At 35.8% G+C, this 12,460-nt stretch overlaps 1 protein-coding gene across 1 annotated transcript; it reads right to left on the reverse strand.

The window, feature by feature from the left end:
- Positions 1-4,622: 4,622 nt before the first annotated feature.
- On the reverse strand, positions 4,623-7,734 carry LOC106691176 (uncharacterized). Its single transcript, XM_014436901.2, has 2 exons — positions 7,614-7,734; positions 4,623-5,635 (listed from the first exon to the last, which is right to left on the reverse strand). The coding sequence occupies exons 1-2, from the start codon at positions 7,650-7,652 to the stop codon at positions 4,841-4,843; spliced, it is 834 nt and encodes a 277-aa protein (XP_014292387.1). The 5' UTR covers positions 7,653-7,734; the 3' UTR covers positions 4,623-4,840.
- Positions 7,735-12,460: the final 4,726 nt, after the last annotated feature.

Raw genomic sequence — 12,460 nt, forward strand, 5'->3', positions numbered from 1 at the left:
TTGTCTACTTTTTGTGCGTTATTCTCTAAAAAAAAAATATTGGTCTCCATCACCTCTTCATAGGTTTCCGTCAAGCATGTAGGAATGAACTGCTTAGAGTTATGATAACATCTTTGGCCTCAGAAAAGCTAGTAGGATTACGTGGGATGACCTAAGAGGTTGAAGACTCAGAATGCATTATCGGGAGAGTATGACGTAGAGACTGGATTAAAACAGAAAGATCCTCTCCTCCAAAATATTCAATATTACGCTAGAACAACAATCGGCAATATCAATCAGATAAATCCGGGAAGAACGATATGTAATAGACTTAATGAATGTGATCAGTTATTAATATTACCTATTGCCCAACAACGTTGAGGCAGATTGTAATATCTATCAATAAATAAAGTTTGAAAGTTTACTAAAATATATCCATGTTGGACTGAGAAGGAATAGAATCACTGAAGAGACAGGAGTCGCTCGTAGGAATTTATTTCTGTTTATCGAAAAGATAATTAGAAATGTGATGAATATCGAAAAAGGGTTTAACTTTAAGTGGTAAACAAAATATATGGTAAAAATAACAATTCCCAGGTAATACAAATACAAATTAAACTTCTGCCATGTCCTTATTATCAATTTGACGATGTAAAATAGTATATGGTTATCTCTAGATATAGTATATCGGCATGACAATAGTTATAGGATTTTTTATTTTGAAACCCCATTAGGCTAACGTCAACAGATATTTGGTGAAGGAATCTCTTTTACTGCATTGAGAACGCATTTCAAGAAGGAGTTGAAGAAATAGGATTTTTGGAAATGAGAAACTATCTGGATCGATCTACTAGTGACCGGGCTGTGATATAGGAGGAAATAAATTTCAAAAAGATATTTGTAGGTTCTACGACAACTAGAAAAAAATGAATTTGATTAGGAAATCAAAGCGAAAAATGCTAATTATTTTTCAATTTTGAAAAAGCCTACCTCATGCATTCACTCTAGAAACATAAAAGGTATAGTTTACAGAACTATTATCTTTTTCTACTGTTCTTAAGGGATGCGAAACGTATACTTACAATAAGAGAAGAAGAGCGCCTCAATATTTTTTTAAATAAAGGATTATGGAAGCCGTTTGGCCCGGAAAAAGATGAGGGGGGGGGGGCTCAACTCCGAAATGAGAGAACTGCACCTGCTAAGTATAATTCAGGTTATAGCATTGCGGTGAATAATATAACCCCCTACCCTTCCCCTACAATTTTTCGACTTCTAACTATTATTATCATTTACTAATTATATTTCGTCCTTAATTACTACTTGTTCTTCTATTGTTCAAACATCACGCGGAGGCCCCTTAACTCTAAATAATTTAGCAGAATTCTCACAGAATTGACACATCAAACCTCAGCTAAGCATTTTACTGTATATCTCTAAGGAACAACGGTAGAAAAAGGTTGTATTTAATCTGATTTATGTAACACATACGTTATGAAACTTACTAATTCATGTTTTATTTTTGTTTTAGAGGGACCTGAAAAAAAGTGAATAATATAAGTACTCAGTATCAAATGGTTTTCTAAAATGTTTCTAAAAACACTGAACCGACAAAAACACTAGACTGATCTGGTAGATTTGGGCATTACCGGATAGATGTATGTAGAGAAGGATTTTTGGTGTTGGCATCAGATCTTTCGGTTTATTATATGTTGTAATTATCGGAAAGACGGAAAGAAAATGATCGGGTGAAATAAAAGCATTCAAAAGGGAGGACTGTGTAATATTTATGCATTGTGACTAAAGAATATGAGGAAACTGTTGCTAATAATTAAAACTGCAAGCAAGTATCCAGCTCTTTGAGGTAAGTTATCCATCAAGACCGTCTATAATTTATGATAGAAGATATAACTTTGGATCCTTACCATTCGTGCATAAGTCTCCCCTGCTAATAACAGGTTAAATAGCGGTTAAGGTTTAAAGTATTAATAGCATTAGTAAGTTTGTTACCTTCAACGGTCCCAGAAACCTGTTGGAGCAAGGATCACCTGTCGGTGAAGATTCACCAAGTTTTCTGAACAACTTTCAACAAGTTCTGGATTCCTTTTCTCTCTCCCCTCCCTCTATCTGTTAAAACTCAGAAGAGAGATTTGCCATTTCATATTCCATTAAATATAATATTTAGAGTAATTTGTTCCAGTTATAAATTTAAGTTCATACTTATATAAATATTGTTTCATTATATATTATATATAAGTTATGCATCGGCGAAAGCAAAATGTCAAAAAAGAGAAGAAGGAATAAGATCTAACGCGCTCGAACTGCTGTAACATACTGGCTTTATTGGGTTTGGTACATCTCTTTGTATACAGTCAATTAGCTGAACTCCTCAGTTAGCTGTCATCGAATTAACAGTTGAATAAGGCTGTAACTCCCCTCCCCACCAGTTAACGAACAATCCTCGTAAACTTCAACTATACAATAAATTAATATAAAATACAACAACAATAACTATTTACATTAAAGTATATACAATAAACAAAACAAAAGATTGACACTCCTCATAAACTCTATTATAAACTAAAAGTAAAGCAAAAAAAATACTGCTGTACTGCAAAACAGCAAGCTACCAAATATTACTGCAAAACATAAAAACTATTCCCCTCAAAAACTCGTCCATCAGGCGCTGGAAGGGTATTGGAGCATTTTTGAGGTCAAACGGCATCCTTGTAAATAATTAGTGGCCTTTCTCGAATGTGAATGCTGTCTTATTTTTATCCTTAGGGTGAATTTTGATATCCGGTCTTCAAGTTCAATGTGCTGAATACCATCGCCCCGCTCTGCCTGTCCAAAACATCTTCAAATCTGGGGATTCGATACTTTTCGTCTATGATATTCTCGTTCAGCTTCCTGTAATCTATCACCACTCTGTATTTTTCAGTAGTTTCACCTGTCGCTCTCTTCTTTTTAGTATGATCTCATGGACTGTCTTTCCAGTTGCCCCAAGCATGTCTCCTTCTTTAAAATAAATATCTTCATATTCCCTCTTAAGCCTCTGTATCTAGTCCTCAACCTGATTGATTGTTCCAGCCTGTGCGCCCTCGGTTTTTCTCGGTCGATGACATTTGTACATTTTACCCCCAAAGTCAATTCTCCACTTCCCCTTGATATTCTTAACCCAAACAACCACCTTTCCTAGCAGGTCACACCCCACAATCATTTTGTATTCCCCCGGCATACTCCCTACGATATATACCAGCAAGTTCTCTTTACTAAATTCCCACCGGAATAAACCTATCTCTACCTCCCCTTCTACCATACAAGGGCCACCATACCAGAGTGATTAATTTACATTGTCATTTCTGGATCTGGTGGATCCTTTCTCCACTGCACAGTTTTTCTAGTGCTTCTCGGCACATGATGGTGTTGGAACTGCCGGTGTCCACCAGGCATCTCACTCCAGCTATCTCTATTATAGGCAGACCGCCACTCTTCTCCCTCACATTATAATTCAGCAGTGTACGGTCGCCCCTCCGCTGACAACCCCTTCAGATGCCTCGTATCTTCCTCTCTCCAGTCCCTCACTACCATTCTTCTCTGTTCCCTCGTTTTCATCATCTTGTTTCTACCTTGTTCCCTTGACTTCCTCGGTTCCTTGGCACCTCGACTTCTTCGGTTTCTGATGCTCCTGATTCTGTAGATTCATCTGAAGATCTACTCAACCTATGGTGGCTTCTTCGTATTTGTTGGGCGTTGGTTCGTATCTCCATTGGTTCGCCCCCGCCCACATTTCTTCTTCGGTACATGTAAGGGCACTGTTTGGCTATGTGCCCTTCATTCCCGCATTCAAAGCATCTCGTGCGCGGGAAATAGGCCACTATGTGCCCAATCTTTCCACAACGTTGACACTTGCGGTCTTCTCGCCCGACTATCGTTTCTGGGTTTAGTTAGGCTTTTTCTATTATTTTAATGGCTAGCTCTCTCTCTTCTACCCTCTACGTGTTCTCTCCTCCTCCAAGGGTTGGGGATGTTTCTGGGCCGTTGGTATTCTATCCAAGCCCACAATGGCTCTTCTAATTCCATTCGGGCCTCCACCTCTCTAGCGCTTGTTTCTATGAGATGTTGCGCACATTCCACAAACGAACGGTCTCTCGGCATTTCCTACTTCTTCCTCAGTTAGTTTGCCAACTGAATATTTAGTATCATGGATAGGAATTGCATACGACCCTGTACTTGGATTGTCTCCATCTTCTCGCTGAGTTTATCTTGAATTCTGTTATTGTGCCAGGAGTTCTGCGGCATACTGCCCACTAGAGTGTCTCATTTTTTTCGTTTCTCTGATCATCATGAATATATCCTCCTCTGGGGTCCACCGTCCTCCTCCGAATGCCTTCTTTAGTCTTTCTTTGATGACCCTCCAGGGAATCCGTTCATCTGCCTGAATCTGATTTAGGTCTGCCTTTTGGCAGAAGGTTGATGTACCTTTAAGTTGACTGCAGCTTGAGGTTGGTTTTTTTAGTTCATATTCTCCAGGTTCAGAACTGAGAGAAGAATAAAAAAAAAAAACTTTCTTTTAGACTGAAAATTATTGGCGAAAGCAAAATGTCAAAAAAGAGAAGAAGGAATAAGATCTAACACGGTTGAAGTGCTGTAACATACCGGCTTTATTGGGTTCAGCACATCTTTATATACACTTGATTATATACACTGACTGAGTAGATCAGCTGACATCGAAGTACCAGCTGACTATAACTTATACATACATATATAATATTAGTTAAACACTTTTATAAAATACAAAAATAGATCCAATTTGATATTTATTATATTGTATCACTGCAAAATGATGCAAAACAATAAAATTTTACATTTGGTATAAGTTATGTTTCTTCTTACAAGCTTCAACGGTTCCCTCGTCTACACACTGATATTGAGTTTTGTCGTAGGCCTGTCCGTCGGGGCACTTTAGCTTTTCGATATTCAATAGTATCTCATTAAGCATAAAAACAATGTTATTGCAATGGTGAAAGTAGTGGCAGTCTTGGGCATCTGGGATGTTCATAGAGCTGTACCTGGTGCAATCTGGTTCGCACAGTTGGCTCGTGGTGTTAAGGACGTACATTTCAGGGCAAACGTTCACAACAACCGGAGTCCCTTGGTTATTTTCTCCATTATTGCAATAGGCGTAGAAATCGACAAAGTTAGTGTGCTTGGATTTCTTGACGAGGCTGTTTTCGCAGTTGAAGGTACCGCAGGGAGTCACTGTAGGGTCATCGCACCGTTGTTTGATAGGGTTAAATACTAGCGTAGAAGGGTTGCACTCGAACAATTTGGCTACGTATTTTTCATCACAGAAGTGAAATTTGTTGCAGTCTGTATGAGGGAAATATTGGTTGTTCTTCAAGCAAACGAAATCGTCTGGCTGACCACACCTAGGTGGCTCCAGTTCTGTACAAGTTCCAGAATCAGCATCACACCAAGGTCTGTTGGTTGGGCACGTATATTCCTTAAGGAGTTTCAGAGTCCCGTCACTGTCCGGATGGCACACCCTTACATTATTGCAGTCCTTGCAAGAGAAAATGGACGGGCATGTATCATCATCTTTTAGTGTGACCTCCTTGGCCCAAGAACGATTAGGCAGCCTCAAGCCATGGCAGACCTGTAATCAGACGGAATAATGACGTGCATTGGTTGAGAAAGATAATATTTAATAAAAAAAGTTCGAAATTCATTCAATGAAATTTTATGAATTGATATTAGAAGCTGAACCTGTAAGTCCAAAAAGGCCTTATTGTTGCCATATAAATGAGTCTTTTGTAAACTAGTTGGAGGTTTAGACTGTCTCTATAGTAAGTGTTATAATAGTTAAAATCAACAAGCAGGTTCCAGTCTTTTCAGTCAGTGGTTTGTCCAAATGTAGCCCGAGGTAGCGAATCGGTTCAACTGGAATAAGTGGTGTATTATTAAGGGATACTGTGGGGTCTGAGGTCATAGATTTAAAAAGAAGGGTAAAGGTGATTTAATGAAATTTATTGTAATTTATTGAAATTCTTCAGTTTTTACACCATTGTTCAAGGAATGTGGTGTAGAATGGAAGGTTTGGGATACATTAGATGGGTCATTATCTATTGATAGCACACATGGGTAATCGGTATACATGGAGAGGTGATTGGGATGGCTTGGAATGTTGGCTGTATAAACTGTAAAGAATAGAACCATAGATACTACCTTGAGGTACTTTAGTAGACTGATTCATTTCTTTAAATATGTTTTATTATATAAGTATCTCCTTAAGCCTTTTATTTCTTGTTGTTGTTTATTTATAGGATTTTAAAAATCACATACATGTCATAATCAAATCATTATAGCTTTTGGAGTTTTTACTACTATCTTTCTCTTATGTAAGTTTGGTTGCAAATTTGATAGTTTATTTCATATATTACATTTTCATGTTTCATTTTTAATTATATACAGAAATTTACAGGATAGTATCTCCATATATCACATATATATTTAAAACACGGAAATCCTAGAAAATGAAGTAGCAAACAAAAAAAAAAAAAAGAAGATTTAAAGAGGAACTTTGTATCATGAAAAAAAGATAAAAACTTTAAAATAAAATTGAAATATATAGATAATCATAAACAATTTAAATATTTTATAATATCAGGTTTAAAAGAAACTACGCAATATTACGAAATAAAATGCAATTAAAAATAATAATTAGTTAGGTTTAAAAATATAAAACTATCGAAACTATTGACGATACAAGAAGTGGAGGGTAGAGAGTAAAGGAGTGGAGTGCAAAAGAGAACAGTCTATAGTTGAATGATAGAGTAGGCAATTAGGACCAACAATATATTAAATAAAATATTTAAAAATTGTTATATATAAAAAGGTGTTTTTGTGTAAATAATATCATCTATGAAATATTATTGTTTTAGATTTTTAAAAACTGCTTAAGTTGTAGATGATGTACTACTGAAGATGGGGAAAGGATACTAAAACGTCGAAAAAATGAATAAGATACAAAGACAAAAAAAAAGTATTAAAAACCCTTGGGATAAATATTTATAAGATTAAGAAAAAATCATTAAATCTTTTAATTAAAAATAATAACTATGTTACTGTTTATGCTATTTAGAACCATGAAAATTATTTTTATTTATTTTAAAGATAAATTGAAGAACTTAGGAACCAAATTATTTCTTATGAAAACAAATACTTTACTGAAACTTTAAGGGAATTAATAAATTACATATATGATGAAACAGCATTTATTAAGCCGTAATAAAATTGTTGCTAATCAGAAAGCATCTGTTTATATAAATATTAATTAGATTAGGGAAAACTCATAAATCATTAATTAAAAAATGTTTCTGTTACTGTTGCTCTTATAGTTTTTATATCATTGTTACTGTTTAATAGATGGATAAAAACGTGGAATATAATTTGAAAAAGATAATTTTTTTACTAAGCTAAAATCGTACAAATAAAGAACAAATTTATGCTTTTATGGGACTGGTTGCTAAACTGAGGTTTACATGAATAAACCCCAGTTAAAAAATATTCCAGCGCTTACTAAATAATACATAAATACGTGAAATATCATTAAGTATTTATTTCTTTTTACTCACAGTTACTATATAGATTAAACATGCAGCGATGAATTTCATTGTAGTTGTGACTAACTTGGCCTTCGTACTGACGAAATCGAAACTTAGTACTAATGGATTCTTGTACCTATTAGAGATTTTAGATAAAAAGGCATCGAATGATAACGATATAGTGGCAGCATTTATTGTATTATTTGTCGATACCCATCAAACCTTTTAAGTAATAAGGAAATTTGCAGCCATGATGCAACAGTCATGTGTGTATGTGTAACATCTAAATATAGTAAATTATTATAATTTGAACCGCTAAAACCCATGAAGGGTCCGGGGTTCAATTCTTTGTAAGGAAGTATTGTTACTAGACCAACGGTTATAAAAGGAGATGATTTTCAAACCTTTCAAGACTCAATGCTGAGAAAAATTGTCAGAACGACATCATGGAAGAAAAAGAAGCGTCTGGAACTGCATTAGCTGTTCGACTTTGCTACAGTAACGGAATTCATTAAACGCCGTCATATCAATTTTTCGACTCACTACAATACTGTACAAATCCGTTCTTTAATAATTAACACCAGCGCCCCCTCAGGTGTGTTGACAACACACTACGGAAGGACATGTAGTTATTAGATTTTAGATTTTTAGGTTCGGGACTGCTTTACAAACTCCGTAAATTCCTACCTCCTACATATTTTCTCATCATCCGTTCCTTTCTAACTGATTGATTATTCCAAGTAAACCATAATGCTACCTATTCATTCCTCTATTTTCAATCCGCTGGTGTTCCTCAAGGTAGTAACCTCGGTCCCATCCTCTACACTCTGTCTATACAGCTGACATCCCAACAACTCCTAACACTATCCTCAGCACGTATGCTGATGACACATGTGTGCTCACAGTTAATAATAAACCTTTGATTGCATCCCAAACTCTCCAGTCCCATATCACAATCCTCGAAGAATGGTGCCGAAATTGGAGGATAAAAATAAATCTCAACAAATCCTATCAAATCACCTTAACTCTTCGTCGTAAACCTGCCGACTGCTCTACAGTATACTCTTACCCCTGTAGAACAGATTCGTTATCTTAGACTACACCTTAACAGACGACTAAGCTGGAATCCTCACAAAAGACTGAAAAGACATGAAACCGCACGTAGATTCCGACTATTACAGCACTTACCAGACAAACGGTCTAAACTTCCAACACATTACAAAAGACTGATCTACATGACTGTAATAAGGCCAATCTGGACATATAGTGTTCAGCTTTGGGGCTCCTTCGAATTTCTCTCGTATCCAATCCTTACAATCCAAAATCCTGCGTAAAATCCTCAATACTCCATACTTTGTTACAAATAAAACCATCCATGAAGACCTAAGTGTTCTTTATGTAACTGATCTAGCCCGAACCCGATATCATTCCTTCCATTATAAACTCACTAATTATCCGAACCCACTAGTTTTTAACCTTGCTTCCTCTTCCACTCCTGGCTATCCATTCTTGGCTCCGTGGCGCCTGAAAAAAAGATGGCCTCGTGACCTTATATTGTAAAAACGTTTTTTTGAGTGCTACCAATGGGTAGTTTCTCTACATGCTTGTATCATACCATTATGATATTACATCAAATTTACTTGATGTATTTTATGTACAGTTGTAAATATCAATAAATAAAATTATTATTTTTTGAATAATTCCAAAAACATACATTCTTATTTGAATCATAATTTAATATTTAAAAATTATTAAAAATAAATAAATTAATATTCGAACTCGTATTAGCAAGATATTATATTTAGCGGAGAAGGAGGTGAGTTAAAATTAAAGATATAATCACAAAAGGGGAAAAAAACAATAAAGAATAAATAGCTCCATAAGCGCCACGTTATTTTTCTCTTGGAAATAACGAAAACCTCGAAACGATCAATTCAATATGCCCAGGATATTACTACAATGTACTCCTGTTTATACAGGAGTACATTGTAGTAATATTTATAATTATTGGACTATGACCACATGTTTTTAGAGTTCTACCAATGGGTAGTTTCTCTACATGCTATATCATATCATTAAGATCTTACTTAAAATTTGCTTGTTGTATTTTATACGCAGTTGCAAATGTCAATAAATAAATAAATAAAAAAAGTAAAAAGTTTTTAGATTACGTTTATTAAATATCCTCATTCAAGACTGAAAAAACAGGAAACTGTTCGTCGATTCCGACTATTACAACATTTACTAGACAAACGGTCTAAATTGTCAATCCATAACAAAAGACTGATCTACATGACTATTATAAGGTCTATCTGGACATACGAAGTTGAGCTTTGGGACTCCACTAAACCATAAAATTCCTCCCAAATCCAATCCTTACATCCCGAAATCCTTAATGCTCCTTACTTTGTCACAAATCAAGTCATCGATCAGGACCTCAGTGTCTCATATGTAGCCGATTTGGTCAGAATGAGATACCATTCCTTCCATGATGAACTTCCCAACCACCCAAATCCACCTGTTTCTAACCTGGTTTCTCCTTCATTACCTAATAATCCTTCTAGACGTCTGAAAAGAATATGGCCTCCAGATCTCCTTTAGAAATATTATTGGAGTTCTATCAATGGGTAGATTCTCTACATGTTTGTATCATGTCACTATGTCACCTACAGCAAATTTACTTGTTGCATATATTTTAAGACATCTTTTAATAACAATGAATAAATTATTAAAAAAAAAAAAGTTTTATTAAATTCATGAGTTATGTATACCGCAGCACATTATATACCTTATTCTACACGCACCACAAAATTGAGACGCCTTAGAATGTAGATGTTCTATAGTAAAAGGAGATAATGCCAAATATGTTTATTAATGTCATTAATGATTTCTCTTTTAGGGTCTTTGAAAAAAAAATGAGATTATCTTATCAGCTCTCCATTTAGTACAATTAAGAACTTTTAGCAGATTTGGTACTTTTAAGTGTTTGTAAAACATATATTTAAGGTTAGGGTTTTAGTTTAGCTTTTGGTCAATTATCATTTCTATAAAAATAATAATAAAAGTGGTATTTTGTTTCTAAATATTATTGCTTTCCTTTTTTAAGCGGATCACATTTACTTTACTAAATGTATAAATCGTACGTTATGGGTTATAGGTTTTCTGTAATATTTTCAAATAGTTAAATATTAGGATAAATTAGGATATTATCTGCAAATAATACAATATAGCGTGGCTAAAATATGTATTCTGTTATTATTAATAATAATGATGTCCATTTTACCTGGCATATGAATATATAATTTTTACCTGTTTTATTCTGATTTCATATTTTGTATTCGGCCGTAACTTCGAAGTAGGTGAAATAATTAATGTATGTTATTTGGAAGACTGAAATCATAATTAAAAGTCATAGCTTAAAATATATAAATATTTAAGTGATACATAGAAGGAAAATCTGCTGTGGTATGATTAATTCCAAAAAAATATTTTTAAAATGATCATATAATGTACATGAACATATTAATTATATTTGTTCATAAACAATAAATTACAGTAATAACAAATAAAATTTCTAGGAAATGATTTCTTTGTATGTTTTTTCATTATTTTAAACTTCTTATGAAGTCATCATTTTCTTAAAAGAGAGAACTTTTAATTGTATTGTTTGCACGATTCGTAGAAATTTACTTAGCACCACTGTGAAATAAGCTATCGCTATATACAGATGATTGACAGAAAGTCAAAGTAAAATGAAGGGGGGAAAAGTATAAATAGATGAAAAAATCTCAATCTCAAGTGCCATTCTCTGTTCATTTTTTTTTTTTTTTTTTTTTTTTTTTTTTTTTTTTTTCTTACCTCCTAAGATTATATTTATTTAAACAAATTACAATACATAGTACTTAAAACTAAGAAATATATATACATATTTACATTTTTTATCTTGTTTTGCCTTGTGGCATTATAAGATGAGGAAGCTGGGTCCGCTGAAGGCGGTTTATACATGTGGGGCAATAAAGCCAGAGGCTAACAAGGAATGGGGAGGGGCCATTCCGGCTGGTTGTGTTGAGGTGTGGGTGACTTCAGGCTGCAGAGCCAGAAGTCCTTCCCTCGGCGAGGACGTCGACCAAGGGGACCGTGCTTTGCCACCTCCCAGGTCTTGGGGGAGGGGTTATGTCACAGAATAGGGGATTGGCACAGGCTTTCAGCCCATCAAAGAACTTGATGTGCCTACGGCCTATGAATTCCGGCACGGAAGGGAGTTTGAGCTCCTCTCTGATAGCACTATTCTTGGCCCTTTGGAGTGAGGTTCCTCTGACTATTCGCCGAAGGAGGGAATTCTGGAAGCGCTGCAGTTGGTGTAACGTGGTCCGGAAGAGGTGCCGCATGAGTGGTGCGCCATGGAGAAGAGTCGGACGAATGATGGTCTTGTAGATCTGCAGCTTGAGGCGGAGAGAGATTTGCTGTGAGGTAAGCAGGTGGTAGAGTCGATACGACTTCTGGCGTGCTAGCTTGAGCCTCTTCCTGGCGTGAGAAGAGAAAGTGAGGTGCCTGTCGAGAGTCACGCCGAGGATGCTAGTTGAGAGTCTCCGACCTTCACCATCCACGACGAACTGCTGGGGTAGTCTGCTATTGTTCTTCTTAAAGGACATGACGATGGCGTCCGTCTTCAACGGATTAACCTTGATCCCGTCCTTCTTCAGGGCAGCTACGATGGTGGCAGAGGCAGTCTGTGCATGGAGTAGGGCTTGGTCGGCTCTTATGCTCGAAGCGTAAACGCCGATGTCGTCGGCATAGGCTGCTACCACTGCATTCCGATGCTTGATGGCTACTACTGGTGCCGTGAAAACGACGAACAGTAGAGGTCCCAGCACCGA

This window comes from Halyomorpha halys, unplaced genomic scaffold (genome assembly GCF_000696795.3).
Source record: "Halyomorpha halys isolate HHAL.00 unplaced genomic scaffold, Hhal_1.1 Scaffold5.1, whole genome shotgun sequence".
In the NCBI taxonomy this organism is placed as follows: domain Eukaryota; kingdom Metazoa; phylum Arthropoda; class Insecta; order Hemiptera; family Pentatomidae; genus Halyomorpha; species Halyomorpha halys.

Bases quoted from the DNA above. Each gene is read 5' to 3' on its own strand.
- LOC106691176 (XM_014436901.2), bottom strand. From the start codon at position 7,652: ATGAAATTCATCGCTGCATGTTTAATCTATATAGTAACT. The intron at 5,636-7,613 runs GTGAGTAAAAAG...GTCTGATTACAG, and splicing joins GTTTAATCTATATAGTAACT to GTCTGCCATGGCTTGAGGCT.